The sequence below is a fragment of the Falco rusticolus genome, chromosome 13 (genome assembly GCF_015220075.1).
Source record: "Falco rusticolus isolate bFalRus1 chromosome 13, bFalRus1.pri, whole genome shotgun sequence".
Taxonomy (NCBI): domain Eukaryota; kingdom Metazoa; phylum Chordata; class Aves; order Falconiformes; family Falconidae; genus Falco; species Falco rusticolus.
In genome coordinates, this window is record NC_051199.1 from 13,272,367 (window position 1) to 13,295,417 (window position 23,051).

A 23,051-nucleotide genomic window follows, 5' to 3' on the forward strand; every position below is an offset into this window, starting at 1 on the left:
TTGTAGATACAGTTGTACATATTAGTAACTAGCTGGTTATTGACATAAAGCACAGATTTTATTTGCAAATTATGCTAGCTTTGTTAGTCATTAGAATCAACAGATTTAAGGATGATGCAGCAATAGAGTGGTATTTGCACCAGGGACAGAGGAGGTGTGTCACACAAAAAGAAAAGCAACAAAAGAAAATAAGCTCTTGAGTCAGCATTTGTAATATCCATTGTTATTGCAGAAGCAGCTGCTCATGGAAACAAGGCAAATAGAATTTGAAATGAAGAGCTGGAGAAGAAATTGCCAATTGCCTGTAGTGATGGGGCCTGATTGCTAATTAACTGCTCTGTTTTTTTCTGACAGCTTTGATAACAGGTCAAAAAAGTGGCAGGCACTGCAGTTTGGCCTACTTGATCTACTCACAGGGGTTGCTCAGACACAGATAGTCCTCCACAGGCAAAGGAATACCATGATGGTATCGACAAAACTTTGTATTTGTATTAATGTTGGATGTGGAACATTTCCAGGAGACTCCAGTGAATTGTCTTTAGATAAAAACAGCCTCCCAGGCATAGAAGGCAGGCTAGGGATAGATAAATATTGTCAGTTCATGTTAAGCATATTGGCAAGGACTGAAAAGAGGATCCCAGGGCGCTATCTCGGCATAAAACCAGTGTTTGTACCTACCCTGTCCTGGGGCAGCAGGAGGTGGTTTAATGTAAGCATAGACTACAGAAAATATAAGTGTCATATGAATACTACCAGGGTACAGAGCAATGTGTTCTCTGTAAATGAATGTATCTTTCAGCAGGTAGTCATAGTTCAAATAGATGTGTACCTTTGGAGGCTTAGTGTTAAGTCTTGTCAGAATTGCCTGTTGACTGAGTCATCTTGGGTGGTAAACCTGCATGTGCAAGGTATTTATTAGCTTAGGTAAAAGGTTCCTGTTTCTATATTGAAATTGTCTGAAATATCTAGCTAAGGCGTTGTCTCTGCTCAAACTGGATCTCTGTTGAATGCCAGAACCATGATTGCAGCACTTCTGCTGTTTAAATGACCAGCTAATTTACCCTGTAATTATATAATAGGGTATTTAAGACTGTTGCTTTAGAACAGAGGTATTAGCTTTATTTATCTGCTTCATTCAGGAACAGATGTTTCTACTGTGTTGCTGAAATAATCAACATCTTTGGAAGTCAAAGATTGCTGTTTTCCGAAATAGAATATGATGGAAAATGTAAATTATGAATCATGAAAAGGGAGGAGTGAAGCAGAAATTGCTTTTGATAAAATCTGACTCATGGTAATGGTAAATAGTTAAAAAATTAACAGTATGACAGAAGTGGGTGTTGTCTCTTGCACCTGCATGGCTAAATATTTCAGTCATGCTTTGATGTGCTGTCTCTGTATTTCGGAGTACTGTCTTCAGGGATTTTGCAGCTTCAGGCTCCTTTAAATTTCCTTAGTAACATGTGTTTAAATGTGGGTTTTTTCCCAAAAAATATTTTCCACATTTGTTAATCAATTTATTTTTAATTGCCACATCAGGTTTCAAATCAAGGTACTTGCACTTCCAGAAATGTCTGTGTGTAATTTTATCTGACTAAGTATTTTAAATGTTGGCTTTTTTCCTTTTGAGTATGAAGACTGGTACATGCTGCTAGTAAGCTTAGCAAAATGGATAAGTAGGATTTTAGTACTTAAATAAGATCGAGTGACATGAAGGAAAAAGACTTAACTTGCCACCCACACTCAAAGCCATATCCTGTGTGACCCACAGAACAGTCCCAGTGAAAAGACGGAAAATACTAACCCAAGTGAAGTAGACAAGATCTTGTTAAAATAACCCACTGTTGTTTAAGAACTCTTTTTATATAGTGTCATGGAAGAAAAGTAAACTACTGCCGTAAAAGAAGCAGAAATCGTATTTGCTGAGATGAGAATTGGTCACGTAGTACACAACTCGTTTTTTCTCTCTTACACAGCAGTATGAGTGTAGGCAAATAAATGCTTATTCTGCTGATAGAGCCCAAATCAAAGTTTTTAGTTTGATACTTTGAGACAGTAGTCGCATATTCTTGTGACAAAAATTTTCTTGTACTTTCTTGAATTGTTTGGCAATACGGTTGCTACCTCAGAAGGCTTCACCACCTCTCATGTTAGTTGTTTTCCTTAAAACCCCAACCTTTGGTTGAAGTTTTACATGAGAATCGTAATTTTCAAGTCATTTTTTGGAGCAAATATCTCCCTCTGATGGTTTTAGATAAGCACAAACTTAAAAACATAAACCCTAAAGAATTAATAAAAAACAAGAGAAAAATTAAAACTGAAAAAAACTGTTCGTTAAAACAAAGTCATGGTATTTTTATATTATTTTCAACAAATAGTTGTTTTGCTTATTTAAAAAAATATTTGGATAAAGGTTGGGAGCTACTCATTGCTAACTCATGAGCATCGCTCATGTCATGGTGCGTACAGGTTTAGCTACATTAGGATACCTCATTCATCATTTCTTTCTTTGCTCCAGACACCTTTCCAGCACTTCCTGCAGACTATTTTTTCATTACAAACAGATCAAGAATTCTTAGTGAGTACTTCATAGTATAGGATAGTTTATTTTCTCCCATACAGAGTTCTCTTACCAGCAGTAAAAACAGCAGCTAAAAGATTGTCACATTGCTTCTTGTATTGGAAAATCAAGGGTAAAACTTATTCTTTTATGGAAATGCTGTTGAGGGAATCAAAATCATCCTATTGAAAACTGCCTAACAATCTAAACATGTGCATAGTTACAGTTAAGAAAGATCTCTAAAAAGCTTTTTCATTTACTAACTCTTACTTGTATGGAATAGGAATATAAATAAGTGTAACATTCTGGGTTCAACAAAAGGCAAAATAATATGAGGAGGAATGCCGTAATGCGTAGCTTTGAATTGGTAATTTGAGTAAAACTGTCAGTTGCGGTATCCTGATCAGGTTCTAATTTCTGGCTACCTGAATCTCCATCCAGCGACATGCTTTCCAACATGGTATACAAATATGTTGATTAACTATGTTTCTTAACGTTTTAATAATTGCAAATCTATTTTAACCCAAATGTATTTTTTTCTTTGTTTTGGAATTTTATGACAAGTTGTATCATGTCTCCTTTTTTTCCTGAAAGATACTGTGTAAATATGAGGACGTAAGAGTGCTGACAGCTTTAGGCATTGGGTACGGTGGGAATCCCTGCTTTCTGTGTAACTGGAGGTAGCTATAGAAGGAAGAAAGGCTGACCCTCTGCTCTTCAGTCTCCAAGCAAGGAGGGGCAACCTGTGAATGCCATGCAAACCAACAGGTTGTGCTGTACTACTTCGGTCTCCTTTCATAGGTAGGCAGGGAGAGCCAGTTTGTGATGAACAAGCATTGTACACATTTGCAGAATATGTCAGGCTTTGACAGCACTAATGCAGACGTGTGATACCTTTCTTGGAGGAATAATCCCCAGCAGTGATGTCACAGTTTACAATTCTGAAATCAGGAGACACTTCAGTGGTTAATGTAGTAAGGGAATGTTATACCTGTCTGTGGCTGACCACGGGTAATTTATTTTGTATTAAAACAGTTTTCACAGAAAAGTAAGTATAACTTGCATCAGTGGTATTGCAGCACTCCTTCATAAACCTCTAGGAAATCTGTCTGACTTCTTGGCGTGATCCCCAAGCAAACTGCAGCTGATGTAGTGCCATGCTGCCTCTTCTCTCATGTGCTGGTGACCTGTGAGATTGCTTGCTTTGTGGTTTTTCCTCATTGTCAGATTATCAGGGATTGAAAGAAAACAAACACAACTAGAATGGGGAAAAAATAATTTCCTAAAAAAGTTCAGACTGATGTTTGATCTCCTTTATTCCAAATCGAAACATCATCCCGTTATTAGTGTCTTACAGCAGACCTTGGAGGGATCCTGTTGTTGCAGGCACTGTACAACCATCTAGTTATGAGGCACCAGGAAAGTTTGTAACTTGGTTAGTCAGGACGTACAAAGGTGGGAACAAAGGTACAGCCTTGCCCAAGGGCATCCAGCAGGTCCATGGAAAAAACAGTTGCTGAATTCAGGTTTCCCCATCCAGTGTCTCATCCAGTGGGCAACAGTTCAGTTCTGTTGATATGCATGATTTTTAGGGGAGAAGCAACTGAATATAGCAGATCTGAATGCAGTTATTTATGAGTAAATTATCTGGCCATTGTAAGAATATTTTTCATGCTCTAAAGCAAAAACACTAAATCAGAAGGGAAAACATACCCAACTCTGGGACAACTTTGATGAAAATACTTATGTAAGGTAGATTTTTGGCTCCTAAACTAAAAGCAAAGACAAAACTTTTCCTTTATGGTAGGTGCAGTACCACCTGGAGCAGGTCTTGCTCTCTACAGCCAAGTGCTGCTTGGAGCTCTAGCACGGGCAGGCGGGTGCTGCCGTACGTGTACTGTGTGTGCACCAGTGGGACGTGGGAAATGGCAAATGCAAATACAAGCTTGTGTACAAATACAATTGTGTGTGACTATTAACAACTTGCACTTACTAACAAGGGCCTGAATCATTCTGTTGTAGTAAAACTCTGATGAGAGGAAATCTGCAAGGATCTCTCCTGCAGGTTTATCAAACCCTTGCGAAGGTGTCTTCTGTTTTGTTTCGCTTTTTTTTATGGTGTTGGGTAAAGCAAGCGGATTCACATTGAGATTCCAATCTCAGTGCTCAGTAAAAGCCTTTATTCAGCTCTTTGACAGTGTCAGGAGAAAACAGGCTTGTCCAAAGAGTGGAGTAAAGGTCGGGAGGTGGTAACTTCTGCAACAGCTGTGGAAAGGCCAGTCAGCATTCACCCACTGTCTGTAAGCTGGTGCTTGGAAGTGTCCCACTGAGGTTTACTCCTGTGCAAGTGTTGGAGGGCTCACTGCTTTGCAGGGCTAGATCCTAGCACTGACCACTAATCAGCACTGATACCACATTGCACTTAAAAATTAATGCTTCTAAAAATTGTGGAAATGTAAGGCGGTGATTTTAATGTTGGAAAACCACTCAAGCAGCTGAGGTAGTTTGTTGGTCAGTGCATATTCTATGCAAATGAAAACCTCAAGTGTATGAAATCAGGTGCTGCTATTGTGAATTCTCAGTCACTGTTAGAGTGAAAAGAATTGCTAGGTGTTTGATGTACTTTTAGTTTGTGTGTGTTTGAGTGTGCCAGGCCTGGAAATGTCATTTAGGTCTGGTACCTTGCATTGAAAAGATCAGTAACTTGTATTAGTATGTGCTTGGAATGAAAGCCTTATATAGCTCCTGTTTGTTGTAACTAGGTATAAGCAACTGAGGACACTTCTTGCTATCCAAAGATGGAAAACAACATAACTACTATATCTCGTGAAGAGCTTGAAGAACTAAGAGAAGCATTCAGTAAAATAGGTATGTGTTAAATAAGAAAATAATAAGGACGCCATTAATGTTGCAAAACCATGTAGGATTTGTGGAATAGATATTTATGAATCACTTTTTGACAAAGCTGTGTTTTCCTTCTATGTTGCCAGTAATATCTAAGAAAATAAGAATGTTTATATAAAACCCCTTATTTTCACTGAAAGTATGTGTATTTATACATTTCTTTCAACATCAGCATTGATGTTGAATTTAGATTGATCGGGAAGATAAATTTTCTTGCTGGACAGTTGCATTATTTCTGCCACTGTAATTCAGTGTTTTGAACTCCTTAAATCTGAAAAAAAATGATTAAACTTCATTTGTTAAATATATTTTCATGTTACGATTACTGATACTTTGTTTTTGTTTTACTTGCATGCTTTGGTGAACCAGTAATTTCTCCTCTTGTTTATTGGATCAGATTTTACATTTTAAGTAAGCTAAACTTGGAGAATTTTTTTGGTCTTGCTTCTGTAACTAGCAGATGTTAATAATTAACTGTATAGTTTTGTGTGCTTGACGGGATGTTTGCAGAATAATCAGAGTGTGAACAGAAAGAGTGAGAAATTATATAGCAACTAACCCCTATTTCCAGATTGCAATACTGTTGTGGATGTTAAAGTTCACGTCTGCTTTCTTATTTGCTGCGGTTCTGAGGGGGTGATGTGTAACTGCAGCTCAGCAAATCAAATGAACATATTTGTAATCATAATGTGGGAACAGGGTCTATAGCCAAGAAGTTTTAAATATTGGGAGTCTCTAGCTTGGTAAAGAGACTACTGGGAAGCTGTATGTCAGAGATCTTTAAGACTGAGTAGTACAGAAAAGGTGAAGAGGGAAATGCTGTTTCTGTCAATACAAATATCATGTGATGCCCAGTAGAGAGTCGGAAAGCCTAAAATAAAATAACAAGTAACTTTTCTAAATGACAAATAATAAAACTATGAACCTGTTGACTTGGGATGCTTGTTGAGACCAAAATGAGTAGATATGCTAAAGGAATAAGAAACATCCATGGAAGGTGGTAGTTCATGAGTTGCTATTAAACAGTCATCCTGACATAGTCTGTAGCTTAAGAAGTCTATAGCCTGCAAGAGCTGGAAAGACAGACCGGAGAACTAGAGCACGGTGTACATGTATCAAGCTACTGGGAGGTGTTAGGATACTCACTGGTATTATCTGACAGCATTTCTGTTCATTTGGGTTTCATCATCTGCGTTTCTCCTTTTTCTCTCTTTCCTTCCTGCATGTTTTCGCATTTCTGCTCTAAGAATCCTCTACTGCTCCCACTCACTGAAAAGCATTTTCTTCCTTGTTGTATTATGCTTTCTCTAAAACATAAACATTAAGCATAATTAGCTTTTCTCTTTTTTCATTTTTACATTTCCCATATCTGTATGCAAAAATTGCTTGCAGCTATATTGGTAAACTGAGAGAAAAGGCGTGTATTTACTCTCTGCTTGTCATCATGGAACCTTACCCTCAGTGAAAGATGAACCTAGAGAAATAAAAGAGCTGGTAATCTGAGTGAGCTTCTGAGCATGTCCTCTGCTCCTGTTATGTGTGTTCTTACATGTCTGCAAGCCAGACAGTGGATAGATTAATACATACACTGACATAAAGTTTGTCTGTGTAGTGATTTGTGGATTGTTGGTAAGATCAAAACCACAAAAAACCCCCTATTTTTAACAGGCGTGTTTAACCTTTTGTCAGTGGTAAATGTAGCCTTCTTACGAAGCTGTACAGAAGCTACATAGTAGTATGGATTACAGGGAAATTAATTATGGCTAGAGATGAAAGCATGTTTCTCTGCTTGCTCTTCTGTGATGTGATGCATATTCATCCAGTCTGGTGTTACTGGCTGAGTTCTGATACTAGAGGCAATGTGAGGAGAGGTCTTTTGACTAGTAAACGAAACAAAATGGGAGCACCTTGACAAGTCAGTAAAGTGGCCACAGCATCTTGCTTCTGTTTCTGACTTGTGTTACTTCTGATGTTCTCTTAAATTACTTATCTTAGATGCATCATTTGTAGAACTGGAAAAATTCATATTTTTTCAAGAACTTTTAATATGATTATGAGACTGAAAATTGTTGTCAAACTGAAAGTACTAGTGTTAAATGGGCATTATATCCAGCACTAGTTATGCTGGATATGATTTCTTGTATTTGAGTTTCATCTATATTTTGTAGGAGCTACAGCTTTTCTGCTTTTTAGAAGTAGTTCTCTCCATTGCATAGACATTGCACTCTAGGTACAGGTAAGGCTATTTTAATGGACATTTGCAAATTCTGCTTGTATAGATGTGTATACATACTTATGGAAGTATGCATAGATATAAAAAAAATCAGGAACAGTTAATGTGTTTGATTCATTTATGCATCACACTGGATAAAAACATACCATACGTTTGTAAAAGGATGCTTTATCGTGCTAAGACAATAACTCAAGACAGCTTTCTGGATACAGATTGGCCTAAGGTGGAAGTACAAAGGATATTTTTATGATTTCTTCTACGCTGCTGCATTATTAATCATGTGTAACACAAATTATATGATTTTTAAAATTTATTTTTATGTGAGGCAGCCATTCTTTCCACGATTGTGGATTTATACCATTCTGTTTTTGAAAAAAAGTGCTTTGGTACTTGGCTGTACATGGACATTCTTGACATGTGACCTTGGGAGCCAAGTGTAAGCAAAGGTGGCAGTACAAATTGCTCCCAACAGAGCTAGTTAATAGATTAAGGAAGGTCACCTTTAATAAACAGATATAGATCATCCCAGATTTATTCTTCACAGGGAAGCCTAACCACATCAAAAGTTTTGAAGAACAGAAAATGTGTTTCAGATATTAGGATTAGAAACAAAACGCAGATTCAGGCAGAGTTCTTGTGTGAGTAGGTTGTCTTGTGTAAGTGTGCTCTTATAATAACTTGCATCAGATTTGAGTTTACTGATTGCAAATGGTATAACATCAACATTAAGACTGTAATAATTGATCTCCTCTTCACTGGCGAAATTTGTTGGGAGTCTTAAAAAAAGCTTGAACTTTGCTATTTACAAATTTGTAATCTTGTTTATAGCTGTGCTGTGGGATTATAAGGTAGTTCATGAGAAAATATATAACAAGATGGCACAGATCCTAGGCAGTTGTGCCGGTGCCTGTAATCCACAAGTATTCCTTCATGCTTACTTACCTATGTCAGAAGAAGAAATACTTGTCTCCTAGAACTGTATTTCTTATGCTTCATTTATTCTTAACAGCTACTGTACTTAGTTTTTTACGTAGTATAAAAACATTTTGTGCCTTCATTTTACAGATATCGACAACAGTGGGTATGTCAGTGACTATGAGCTTCAAGACCTGTTTAAAGAAGCAAGTCTACCCTTGCCTGGTTACAAAGTCCGGGAGATAGTAGAAAAAATCATTGCAGTGACAGATAGCAACAAGGACGGGAGAATCAACTTTGAAGAATTTGTCTCTGTAAGACATTCTCTTTGGATGTTTCTCTACTGTCTGGTATCTGTTGATAGCTAGGATAGAAAAGTGAATTAAGTGGTACAACTAAGTATTGTTTTGGTACAAATAACTATTTTGAGAATGGGAAAGCTTTCTGTGACAATTTACAATATCCTATAGAATTATTTTCCAGTCTTGATTTTTCACTCTCCCACTTAAGTAAATCTCATTTGGGTAGCATGTGAGAGCAGAGTAGTTTCTATCAGTCTTACTTATTATTACCTCGAAGATGAGGGGATGGACTACATATTTTAGAAACTGTTGTGTCAGCCTTTGCCCTAACAAAGGAGTAGATAACTAGATACCAGCCTGTAAATTCTCTTAGTGATAAACTATTGCTTGCACTGCTATGCTTAATCTCTATACTAAAGGCTTTTTACTGGGAGTAAGGTACAGTTTTTCACTTCTAGTGAACAAATATGAAAGGTTTAGACTTTTTTTAATGTGGATCACTTGCTAGTGTGCTTTATTTAAGAGAAACAAAAACTTTTCAGGCTGTTGGTTTGTATGTGTGTTTGGGGATGATTAGTTTTAGCTTTGGATTTAGAGTACTGCTAATTGCAGTAGGCTGCTTGTTGAACTAGTTATTGATCTTTCTTTCCAAGAGTCTAATTTGAAATAGTTCATAGATGAGATGCAAATATTTATATCCAGGTCATAAAATGTATCTGTTGTTTGTATTTCATGGTCAGTTTTGAGACCTCTACAGTATTTGGGCAAATCTAGGACATACCGGTATATCCAATGTGTTTTACATTGCAGGCAGATGGAAAATGATACCGGCGTGCTTAAGGGCACGTATAACTGTCACATAGTGACCTTTTACTGTAGTGCATATGATGAAGTAGAAGAAATAGTCAATGGTTATTGAAAATGTATGTGTCTGTTGTCTTCAGTTTACCAAAATATCTGTAGAAAAATTGCAGATTGTTGAATGCTTACTTCTTTAGATAACATGACTTAATAAAGGTAGCACTAGAGGTATTCACCAAGAAATAATATATTAGGTAACTAGTATGCAAGTTTGATGAAGGGATTTAAACTAGTTTTACCCATACAATTAATTTTTTTCCAGAAAATAAGTCAGTGTAAATACTAAAGAAAGGCAATCGGATTAACTACTGACTCTAGAGCAATTACATGAGTTAATGCTTAGCTATTTGAAGGTATGATCGATGAAAAAATGCTCTTTTTTTTTTTTTTTTTTATTCCAGATAATTCAGGAATTGAAAAGCAAAGATGTGAGCAAATCTTTCCGAAAATCAATAAACAAAAAGCAGGGTATTACAGCAATTGGAGGAACATCAGCAATATCTAGTGAGGGGACACAGCACTCTTATTCAGGTAAGACATAATTAAACACGAGTAGATTTTGCGTGGAGAAAGACTTTAAATTAGCACTACAGATGAATTAAAAAACAATTGGAAAACGTTGCTGTTGAAAGCAAAGTAACACAGAGAAAGCATGTGGAGATGGACAAAGGTAAGTGTGGATGGTAATTTATTAATACGTAGGCTGTGCAGTTGCTAATGTCATGCTGCACTCAGAGGTAAGTTAGACATCTTTGTGAGAGCGAAAAATGAAAACAAGCATTGACAGCATGTGGTGGGGCATGGAGGGAATAAGTGGCCCTTTTGGCGTACTTCTAGAAATGTTAGTGAAGTTTTTTGGCTTCATTGCATGCTAACATACTCTTATCCCTATATTCGGATAAAAACAAGTCCCCGTTTTCATTTCCACAGTGTGACATGAAATGAAAAAACCCAAACATACAAAACAAACCCAACCAAACCATCCTTTCTGAAAGGAAGGAACTCCTCAGCTGTGCATGTGCCATTACAGAATTGTTCACTCCCATACGACTTTTGCATAGCCTATCTCATACTTCAGAAGTTGCTTTCGTATTGGATCTGTCTCTTTTTACCTCCCCTTGCTGCGTGTCATTTCAGTTGGTAATTGTACCTAATTACATTGCAGCTCCTAGTCAGGATATTAACCACCTTCCAGGATCATATTACAATAAGCGATAGTCAACTTCTGATTGACTTGAATCTGGCATTTGCTGTGGTTGCAGAAGTGTGTTAATATTTTATATGTGAGGAAGATTCACTTCAGTTAGCTAAAGGCGGCGATAACCTCTCTCTCCCGGTATAATCCTTACAGCACCAGCTGCACTCGGTAAATCTCCACGGCAGGGGATATATTCCATTTCAAGGGATGCCTGTAGGGGAACACCTTTAGAGCTAATTGTTTAAACTCCCTTTCATTTTTGATGGAGAGAAACTGAACCCAATAGAGGGCAATTCATCTGCCCTGGCCCTGTAAACTGTCTGGTTTATGATGAGATGAAGTGTGCACTAAAATTTCACATTTCTTCCCACTGACAATGAAAGACGTGTAATGAGTCAGTTGTAGGTACCCCTCTTGTATACTTCTTGAGGTAAGTGAGGTGAATAATACCTGTACTGTCTTGGAATTTGGATACTGATACTTGATTGACTGTCATCATAATAAGCATTCTTAGATGCTTAATAACAAATTCTGTACTAAATAAGAGAGAGAATTTCAAACTGTATTTAAAAGAGTATTAAATTTTAGGTTTCTCAAAGTGATCCAGATGATAGTCTCAAAAATACTGCCAGTCTCTGAAGTCCTAATAGAAGGCAAAATAAAACGCTACGTTTTAAACCAAGGGTGTGTAGATTGAGATGTTGCATATTTCAGATCAGATTTCCCTCTTTTCGTTGTAAATGCTGAGAAACTGAATTCCAAGTCAGCCATGGTGACACCTTCTCCATGTTACTATGATTTTTACGTTGTCCTTCAGAAAATCGCCAGATATTTAGAGGGTGCAGTAGGAGAAAGATCAACCTGTACTTGCTATTTTTGTGTTCTTTCCCACCAGTCTGGTTATTTCTGTAACTGACCCATGTGAAACTAAGGGGTTTTGCTGTGGATGAACCTTTTTGACCCAAGTTGGATGTTTTGTAGTACATGTTCATGGAAATAATAGATTGTTTTAATGCTGTTTTTCTTTTCAGAGGAAGAAAAAGTTGCTTTTGTTAATTGGATAAATAAAGCTCTACAAGATGACCCAGACTGTAAGCACCTCCTACCTATGAACCCATCAGATGCCAGTCTTTTTAAATCCCTTGCAGATGGCATCCTTCTTTGGTGAGTTTAGGGCTATGAGAAAGAAAAGAAGTTAATCTCAAAGGTTAAATGCTGATCACAGTGACGAGAACTGGGAAACTTTAACAGGCTTTAACATCAAGGTTCCACTCCTAAATATTTCAACCCATGTGTAAGATGGGGAAGACTTGTTTTCCCATAGAAATGTGGTTTTGAGCAATTTTTTGATGTGACTCTGTGCATGTATTAGGGAAGTGGGTTTCCACTTCAAACACATAATTATACTTGGCAGATATGTGCAGGCTGTTTATAAAGGAGATACTTACACAGTTCGTGTATCCATTAGATGAAAAAATCAGTAAACTGCTATTTCAGATATTTTAAAGTTACTAAATCATAGGATGGGAGGAACAGAAATCTAAATTAAATCTGTGGCAAAACAGAGAGCGTATAGTAGGTCTCTTAACTTCAGTCTGCTGTAACTTTCTAGTTGAGTAGACTAATAGTACTTATTAATCCACCATGGTAACAAAGGATTAGCGTAGTAGTATTGATGTGAATTAGTCTTCGAGATCCTTGTAGATTCAAGATACTATAGTAAATGCAGTGCAGAAATATACTGCTTATATTACAAAGATTTTCACTTGACATTATTTAAGTGACCTTAGTTTACACTTTTTTTAATCTTCTCAAGTACTTTTTTGACAGCGCAGACATGCTGTGTCACTTAAATATAAAACCCAGTTGCTCAGGTTTCTTAAATACGTATTTTTGGGGGGTTTCTGGATGAATGTGCACTTATTTGACAGGGAGAAGAGATTTAGTGGATGAGGTGGTCTTTATTATGTTTTTTTAATCTTTTCAGAAATACAGCTAGTTTAAAGTATTAGGAGTTTATAATCAAATATATTTTCTGAGTAATGGAAGTTTGAATAAACTCTGACTTTTCTTCCTCAGCAAAATGATCAACTTCTCACAACCAGATACAATTGATGAAAGGGCTATTAATAAGAAGAAACTCACTCCTTTCACTATTTCTGTAAGTACTTCACAGATAGGAACTTGCCATAAATGATTAAGTGAAGTATTTTTCTATAGCTTTGTTTTAATGACAGTTCTCCTGGTGGAGAAAAAAAAAAAAAAAGTCCAACGTATGAAAATATGTCAAAGCACGAAATTGTATTTTCTAATAAACTTTGCTGAATTCTTCTGTTTCTTAGATGATTTACATGATAACTTGTCTTTTTCATGATTTCCTTAGTTCCCTATTTGCTCTTCTTGTTCTGCTTTACTAAGTATCTGGAGGAAATAACTTTAGGCTTTGGAGTGGATGGTCAGGTTGTATTTTAGCAATGCAGAAAGTGTCTGCATGGCTGTATACTGTAAGGTAGGATGATACATATATAAAATAGTGGAGAGTAGCTTGGATGTAAGATGAGGAGTTCTATTTTTAAATGTGTATGAATTAATGAAAATATTAGAGAGAAGCAGTTTTGGTGTAAGAAAACAAGTCTGGAAGAGGAAAGTAGATCCCTAAGTTACTAGCCTGATGAGAAAAAACAAAAACCAAACCACCTGATTAAAAACCTTGGTTAAATGGCAGACTTCATTTCAGGCTGTGACATTAAAATGTGAAGAGTTAAAACATACTATGTTCTAAATCCTGCAAGTGTGTCATGTAAATTCTACTTATTTAAAGAAGATGTGTCAGCAAAGATGATACTACATGTGTTCATGTTGTCTCTGTAGATAGTTAAAATACAACGCAAGAAAATACTAATGCTTACACGAGCTGCCAGGTTTGGTTGGTTAGGTTTTTTTGATGATTCATCTGTGACAATCACTAGCTTTACTTACAGTGTCAGGATGCTGAATTGCCATTATTTTCTTATGCTGTCTGTTCAATTACAGTTTAACGGTTGCTTGAATAATTGTGTCAGCCTGTATAAGATCCAAGATGGGATGACAATGATGTCAGTAGCTTCCTGCACAGGCAGAACTCCATATGAGCATGTTTTTCCACAGGAACAAGCCCCTGATATTTTGAGGATTACTGCTTAATTTGTGTGTGTGATACTTATGAATTACAAAACATGTTTTCGTTAGAGTATTCCTCAATGATCTAAGCTGCAGAAGGTGGTCCACAATGTTTTGCTGGGTCCACGTTAAACAGTGTCAATAATGTTTTCCATTAAATTTTTGTAAGATATATGGCGGTCCACAAAAAAATCTCCAGAGTGCATTTTTCCATTAGGAACTAATGCATTATTTCTTATAACTTCTGAAACTTACAAAATTTAGTATGAACAACTTTACCAAGAATTAAAACCTCATAAATTTGTTAAACAATGGTATTCCAAACAGGAAAACCTAAACCTGGCTCTGAACTCTGCATCTGCCATTGGCTGTACGGTTGTCAATATTGGATCACAAGATTTGCAAGAAGGAAGACCACACTTGGTGTTAGGACTCTTGTGGCAGATCATTAAAGTTGGTCTTTTTGCTGATATTGAAATCTCCAGAAATGAAGGTAAGTAGAATGCCAGGTATATCAATATCAGCAATTTGGAATTAATGGAGACCACAATAGCAGTGATTTTGGCTTTCTTTCAAACTTTCTTTTAGCTCTTATCACCTTGCTAAATGAAGGGGAAGAACTAGATCAGTTAATGAAGCTTTCCCCAGAAGAGCTTTTGCTACGCTGGGTGAACTACCATCTGGCCAATGCACGGTGGCAGAAAATCAGTAACTTCAGCCAAGACATTAAGGTATGTAGTTACTTGCGCTGGTAATTGAACATAATGGTATTTAAACACAGGGTCCTTAGAAATAAATGAGTTTCATCAGAAGTATTTAGGAAAATAGTAGTCATCTGCTTTTTCTAGCTATAGGTTCATCCTGTGTTTTTCAACACACAGAGCATTATTTTAATATCTTATATCCTACTCAGTGCTCGTGCCATGTATTACGATGTCACAGAACAAAGGAAACGTTTCCAACAAGCTCATATTCATGGAAGTTCTGATGTTCTCAGATTTTTATTAGAGTTGTTTAGGACAATTTGGACTACCTTATTATTTACCTTTTTTCTGCCTGTCCTTCCCTGCTCCTGGGTCTGCAGCAACCTCTCTTTTCTTTCCTTTGTTGTTTTAAAGGAGGAGTGTGTGGCTTTACGTCCCCTCCCGGTGCATATTTGCTAATAGTGATTGCCCTTCATACCTAGCATTCTACAGAAGAGCAGGAAACCTCTTGAGGAAAGAACTGTTATTCAGGTGGCTGTCTGGAGTAGCTAGTGCTTCTTCATCCACGCAGAGAGCAGCCCCCCTCAATCACTGTGCTTTGCTGGTGTGCCTGTTTACTGACAAGGGGACTGAAACGCAAACTGGTCCCTCGGGGCGGGTGTCAGACATGCATAATTCTTCCCTCTTCTTCAGTTGTTCTGCATAAGGTATGCAGAGTACTGTAATAAGTCCAGTTGAAGAGAGAAAACCCCAACTTCTTAAAACTAAAAGCAAAGGAGGAAGATTCCCTAAGGTAGTAAGAAACCCATGTCATTAATGGCTAGTTGTATCTTTTCAAATGCCATCAAAAAGGCTATTATTGAAGCAAACCTTTAACTAGGGTTTTACATGAAAACTGCTACTGTGGTAAAAATACTACATGCTATTTAAGAGAAGTATTAATCTAAAACTAGCAGGGTTTTATTTTATTTTCCTGGTGTCTTAGCGGTGAAAAACCCAGTACCATACTGGAAACTGCATCAAATAAATATTTTTTTTGTCACTATGGATTGATCCTAAAAGTGCCACTTTGCTCTCCATTTTGAACTCCAATTGCCTCATTGATTAAGAAAGAGAATTTTTTATAAAACAGTCTGTTTGAAAATGATAGTGAAGAAATAAAATACCAACACTAAAAATAAAGTCCATATTGAGATTGGGTTTTGTGGGTAACTTAAATAAATTTGCCTTAAATATTTTAATTACACCCATCTAGTTCATATCCAGCAGAATAAATTTAACTAACATCATCCAGAATAATTAGCAGACATTCCTTTTCTCTGCAAGTAAAAAATATTTAGACTTTTGTGTTGGACTATAAGAGCAATAAATGGCTATGAAAGGCTACATACTTGCTTTTTCTTTAAAAAAAAATAATATACTGCTTGTTTTAGGATTCAAGAGCATACTACCATCTGTTAAATCAGATTGCACCCAAAGGAGATGGCCTTGATGAATCGCCCATTAAAGTTGACTTTTCAGGATTTCATGTAAGTATCCAGAAATGTAAAAATGGACTGGAATTTTCAGAGATCTCTATGTACAAGGCTGTCCCAGAATCCTCTTTTGTTTTGTAAAACATACAAAAGCTCAGTCAGGTTGCTCAATGTCACAAAAGCTTAGATGAATAAAAACACAAGTAAAGTTCCAGAGTGCTGCTGGAACTGAATTTGCGTCCTGCAGTGTAAAATTTGGAGCTGTGTTTTACTTGGAGTAGTCTCTAACTGGTTTCTATTTTCACTTTGGTCCTCTAAGATGAGCGTTGCAACATCCTGCTCAGGTCTGCCCTTCTGCGATTCAGACAAGGAAAATAGTAGACTTCGCAAACCTTGTGATCCTTCCTCAAACCAAATAGCATTCCAAAATAACATGTAAGCCCTTCCAATAACCAGAAGGAAAGCTAAGTTTGGCATCCATCAACCTTTAAGCTGTAAAAGGATAGAGGGTCTAAAAGCAGCCTAGGTATATGTGAAAACCCTTTTTTTTTTCTAAGCTCCTACATAATGCTTATTGGAAGGATTATTCTGAGAATGCATTTGATACTGAGCTGCCTGCCTGAGATAGAGATTTCTATATGTATCAGTCAGAATCTTAAATAGAATCTTGTTATTCATTATAGTATTGAAAACCCATATGCAAAATTGTTTGCTTACAAGCTTTTGTTCTCTCAAACTCCGTGAGGAGAGATCTGTTGTGTTTGTTTGCTTTTGTTTTGGGGTTGGGGGGATGGGGGTGGGAAGGATAGTAGTTACTTTTTTCTATGTAATTTCCTACAGTTCCTATGATAATGTTCTATAATGGGTTATAAAACAGTATCAATAACATGTAACAACTTGTTTTAGAGCAAGTTTCTGGTTGAGTGTAGCAACACTGAATTACTGACTGTTATTCGATTATAATAGTAATTAAATTACTAACTCTTTTCCCTATAAATAGTAATTATTATTGTTGTGATGATGAGAGGCAAAAAGTATACACCACATAGTTTTCAACGCTGGTTTATTCTATGTAGATTAATAAAGACAAAACAAAATAACACATAGGTTACCAACTTAAGATGATTCAGAGACAAAAATATTAAAAGGAAATCCCGTTCTGAAGCATTCATATTCGTGCTGAGGGTTTTGGGCATCATCTGGAGGGTTTTAGGCATCATCTGTCATTACTATGTTTGAGAATGTCAGTTTAAAGCAGTGATGGTGAACCCTGGGCACATGTAGCAGAATATGCAGTGTGGGAATCAACAGCCTGGAAACAGAAATAAAACCACTGCATGTCTGGCTGCTACTGCTGTTGCAGGGATTCATGAGGAATGCTGCACTGGCAGCCATGGAAAGAAAGTGGAAGGAAGACGGGAGTTACGGGCTGTAACAGCTAGCTCAAACATTTGGGGAATGAGGGGGGGATTAACATGGGTCACTTAAAGATTTTTCCAAACTGAAGATTTAGTAAAGAGTGGAAACATGTTAGTATTTGTTACAATTTTTTTTTTCTTTTAGGATAAAAATGACTTGAGGAGAGCTGAATACATGCTCCAACAGGCAGATAAATTGGGCTGCAGAGAGTTCGTAACTCCAGCTGATGTGGTTGCAGGCAACCCTAAACTCAATTTGGCTTTTGTTGCAAATCTCTTTAACACATATCCAGCCCTACACAAGCCTGACAATTCATCTTACGATCTCAATTTATTAGAAGGTACTCAACTTACTAAGCATACAGGAGGCGAGAATATTAGTGATTTCTATTTCAGTATTCCTTTTAGGCTGTGATAGAGTATCCCTGTGTGATAGTGCATGTGTTAACACAAAGCTTTCTCACTAGCTTTCAATATAAGCCTTAAGTAGAAGTCCCTCTTACTGTGAATATTGTTCACTTGTGTTAGCCTGAGCAAAGGCTATTCTTGAATAACCTTCTATCATTCCATTCATTTGCAGGAGCAAAAACTCTTCTCTTACTCCCATTCTAGTTTCCTGTGCTTCTTTCCATACAGTTTATATTTTAGCTGATGCACAAATTCTAGCTTTCCCTAATTTGCAATGCTATACTATGCAGCTTTAATAGTCTTTTAAAGTACTTTTCACATATTGTGCTTATAAGATATGTGTGTGTATGTGTATTAGTTTGTTGCTTTTTAAAACAGGAAACATTAAACAAAAAGGCTTTTGTATCACCAATCTATATAAATCTATTGCATCAGCAGCCTATATAGATCCTAGCATATCAGCAAGTTTGGATTTTAACTGTACATTTCAGATCCTTAAAGTTAGAGATAAAGGAATAATTGGCAGCAATCTTTGGCTGTCACCCTTTCTGTGGACCAGCTAATCTAGGATAATGAAATGGCTCCTGCCACAGTGTATTTCACAGTTGTTCACTGATCTCAAAGGAATGGTGAGAATCAGGGGTGCCGCACTCGGGGAAAATTCATCAGCTATGTTTACACGTTCCTCTGCACTGCCTACTCCTGCCTTCCTCTTACTGTTCCTATCAGGTTTCCTTTCCATCTAGGTGAGTCCATCTTCCTTTGCTCCTCTTTTTTCATAATTTGTCTGCTCTGCTGCATCCCTGTGTCACAAATCTTGTATCCCTCAGACCGCTCCTGTTTCAGGCTTCCTGCTCTTCTAGCTTTAGCTGGGTGCCAGCTGTGGTAGAGGTATCGGAGCACAGGAGGTAGTCTTCCCTTCCCAGCTGTGATATCCCTAGTCACTGAAATCCCTGCTCTCCAAGACAAAAGACTGACGGAAAGGCCTGTTCTTCCTCTGCTGTAATTTTGTTAGAAATACATGCTCTTAGATACACATACAGGAGCTGTGTGGAGGTGAAATATGTTCGTTTCAGTTTCCCTGTTCTGAACATGAAGTTGCAGGTGTGATTCAAAATACTGAAAAATCGGTCAAATTTAGAAGAGTTTTCATTGGCATGGCAAAAACAGATTAACTACTTTCTGAACTTGCCTAAAATAGTTAGATGAGGTCAAAGTTTCAGCTAAAACAGTTTGTAAAAAGATATGATCACCTAAATGCTAGATCACAATTTTGTAGCGATAAATACTGGCCAAACTTAACTTACTGTTTATGGTATATATTTTTAGAAATGGATAATCATGCCAATGTTATCTGTTCAAAGGCAAGTAGATGACTCTCCTTTGCCCCCAAATAATAACTCCTGTGGTGTCATGTAAACCATCAAAATAGTTATTTCAGCCAAAAGACAATGTTGATAAGTGTTTTTCTGCTAACTTGTTTTATATTTTCCATTAAAATTCTGTGGTTTTACTGATGTTTTCTCAATATAGTGATATAAAATACATTAATTTCTTTATAGTTTCATCATAGATTGTCTGTTGATATCTGACTCATAATTTATAATGCTTTCCTATTTTGCTTCATGAAATGCAGATTTGACCCCTCCTAATGTAGGTACTGTATTTAGTACTTTTCTGTATTCCATGAAAGTATTTATTCTGCAATTTTTTTTTTCTAGTGTTTTAATCATCTCTGTCCTTTTCTGGTTGATTTTTGCATTGTTCTTGTATTTTTCTATTGCTTTAATATGCCATCATAAGTAAAAGAAGAAAAAACCCACAGACTCACAGGGTCTAACAAGATGCATATAAAATGGGGGCAGGACTTGCAGTAAGTCAAATCCATACAGTTCTTTCTTTGGGTTTAACCAGTAAGGGCTTTCCATGAACCAAGATGTAAACCTCTAGGCATGTGTGGGTGAGTGGGACTTTCTGAAAGTCTTAACTTTCCTGCATACATTCAGTCTTTTCAGTGACAGTTCCATCCAAAGAGTATGATGAGGCTGTTCTCTTTGGTTTAAGACAGCAAACACTGTGTGTAAATAGATACCTGCTCTGATAATACTTAACAAGTCTGGTGATGTGCCCTTGTATGCAGAGAGCGTATCCCTCAGGCACACTGACCCAGCAAAATGAACATTTGATATTATGTGGGGGATGGAGGCGGGAGTCCTGACCTCAGTCGATGCACAACCTTTAAGTGACTCTGGCTCCGAGGAACCTCTTGCTTCTGGGGAAGGCAGCAAAGTTTGTACTCTAAGTCACGTAGAAAGCTGAGGTCTTGGGGGGAGGAAGAGGAAGGACTTGTGTCCACTTAGGTTTCCTCCAGTGTAGATGTCCTCTGCTGCTGTTGCTTAGTCCACAGGTAGCCTTCAAGGTTGACTACTCCCACTCAGGCCAGCAGAACTAGGTGTAAATTGCATCTTGAGCTCTATTGTCTTCCAGAGAATAGTATGTATCTGGAGCGCTTTGGATTCTTGATCCCATCCCTGTGGCTACTTCCCACTCAGTTCCACAGTATAATCTCAAAGAAAGAGATGGCAATAAATATAAAGGATACTACCAAATTTGCTCCTCTCTCTTTTGTGTAGCTCTGCCCCCTTTCTGCAGTTTTCCAATGATTTTGGCTATCTGCTGCACCACTCAGCAGAAGATATGCTCCTGATAGGATCACAAGGTATATTTTGAATAAAAGAATAGAGAGAAAAAATTGGTCAGTTCTCAGCCATCTGGAAAACTTATGAATGCTTATGTGTTGCATGATAAAGGGATTTGTTTGAGTGGCATATTAAATATAGTATGCTGGGTTGAGTTCCTGGATTCCCTCTTTCCAAAAGGGTGCTGCCCAGTTTGCATGCTCTTGCTCCTGCTTGGCTACTTTGGGTTCTTTCAACAAGATTGAGCATGCATTTTAAAATTGTCAGTCTGAGTGCGGTTGCTGAGTATATGTCTCTGTAGCTGTACTTTGTTTAGTAAAATGTTCCTTAATCTTGTTACCTACCATATTTGCAATGGACAAGTGTTCCTGAAAGCACACTGCAGTTAGTGTTGTAGATACTGCAAACTCACTCAAAGCTCAGTAAGCCTAAAAACTTCAAAAAAGAAAAAAAGCAGAAAGGACTTGCTTCAAAATACTATAACCTCTTAAGTTACTCTTCATAAATTTAAATTATATATCATGCTTGTATTTTGATTGTATCTCTGTGTGGAAAAAATGACATTTTTAACTTTGTGATAAAATACGATTCTTTGTCTTTTAAACTTTCTTGTGGGAAGAAATATGTGAAACAAAGTTGACTGCCTGAAGACATTGCAGAATAGTATTTTTCTCTGTTTCAGCATGTGTTCATCAGTGACTCTTTGGTAGTTTTTTCAAGTAAATCTTTGGAACAAATACTAGGTTGATTTGCATATGAAAGACCATAACTTATAACAAGAATATATCAGTAGAATGACCATCATCTATTTCATAATAATTTGAAAGTAACTGGTAAGCTGGCCAAAACTTTTAAAATAAAAATTATTCTGTTGGAAAATGTCAATTACAGATGAAATTTCTGAATTTAATTTTCTCATGAATATTTTTTGAAGTCCAGAGATTTTTATATAAAAGGGGAGGAGACCCAGCTTCAAATTGTAACCCCGATCTAAAAATTGATGTTATGACATCGGTCTGTTTCATGGAAAAACAGTATTAAAGAGGATTTCTCTTTATTCTACAGATAAATACATGTTTATGTAGTAGCTTTATTTTGCAAAAACATTTATTGTTATCTAGTCAATGTAGAGCTTCACTACTAAATGAGACTTTTCATGCTACATAAACCTCATTAGACAAACTCAGTACCATTATCCTCTAAGGAAGGAACAAATGAAGGAAACAAGTCTTACACATATTTTTATGTGTTTCAGTCCTGAGAAATCTGTTCTTCTGTTGTTTGGGGAGGTTTTCTCCCTCCTCCATGTCCTTTCTGTTTTCTTAACTGTGGATGATCAGCCCAGGGGAACAAAGTGATGAGGTTACATATTCAGGCTAAATATTTTCTTAAATGGTCTTATTTGATGTAAGAGAGAACAGCTTATGCAGTACTGATACACATGCAATTGGCCACAGATACATTGTTAAAATTTAGGCAATGTGTATAGAAAATTAATGTATTATTGCAAACTGTAGCTTTATAGAGAAAGACCGTTAGTTCAGGACTCCTGATTACATGAACTATATAACACAATCTATGTCAGGAAGGTGAAGGGTGGTTTGGGCCTTTTTTTTTTTTTTTTTTTAAATTTCCTACTGAATTTTCTGCATTTCTAATAAGCAGAGCTGCTAGTTAAAACTGCAAGAATAACTAGCCCCCTTGGCAGTATAAATAGCTTCATAAATTTAACCAATGCAATACTGCCTTGCTAAGTCTCCAGTGTTTAAAAACTGAAAAGAGGAGGTCTGTTGCTTTGGGCAGTACCTTCACAAGTTAATACTGCGAACTTGTGTGGAGAGAAGTGGAGCTGTAGTTTTGGGAGTCTGATGCAATTTCAATAACTTTGCCAGTACTAACTTTTATTAAAAATACACCTTTTTAAATGGATTTAAAGATACTGTTGAATATAATTTCCACAGATTTTTGTTTTCGGAAATTATTCTTGATCATCACAGTTTTCTCCATGATTTATAATAATTATCTAGAATATAACCAACTAACTCCTTATTTCTGTATTTTAATAAATTGCATTTACACAGAAAATCTAGTCTAATAGTACTCCCTGTAGTGTCTCTGGCCTTGTGCCCGGTACTGAGGGACTCTGAATTTCATAGGATTGCTTCACCTTAATAGCCAGTAGGGACTGCTACTGGGGAAAGGATGAACTCATTGG

The 23,051-nt window shown here is 36.9% G+C and overlaps 1 protein-coding gene across 7 annotated transcripts in view; it reads left to right on the forward strand.

The window, feature by feature from the left end:
- PLS1 (plastin 1) overlaps positions 1–23,051 on the forward strand; it is a 48,510-nt gene that overhangs the window by 18,620 nt on the left and 6,839 nt on the right. For 5 of the 7 annotated variants that reach the window (XM_037406603.1, XM_037406607.1, XM_037406606.1 and 2 more), the window contains exons 2-11: positions 5,323–5,428; positions 8,763–8,926; positions 10,177–10,306; positions 12,005–12,137; positions 13,053–13,134; positions 14,460–14,625; positions 14,721–14,863; positions 16,270–16,365; positions 17,875–18,070; positions 19,774–19,794. In XM_037406603.1, coding sequence (XP_037262500.1) covers positions 5,359–5,428; positions 8,763–8,926; positions 10,177–10,306; positions 12,005–12,137; positions 13,053–13,134; positions 14,460–14,625; positions 14,721–14,863; positions 16,270–16,365; positions 17,875–18,070; positions 19,774–19,794 — 1,201 coding nt within the window. In that variant the 5' untranslated portion in view covers positions 5,323–5,358. Of the gene's footprint in view, positions 1–2,518; positions 2,579–5,322; positions 5,429–8,762; positions 8,927–10,176; positions 10,307–12,004; positions 12,138–13,052; positions 13,135–14,459; positions 14,626–14,720; positions 14,864–16,269; positions 16,366–17,874; positions 18,071–19,773; positions 19,795–23,051 lie in introns of all 7 variants that reach the window. The other 2 variants (XM_037406601.1, XM_037406608.1) reach the window with 2 other exon arrangements.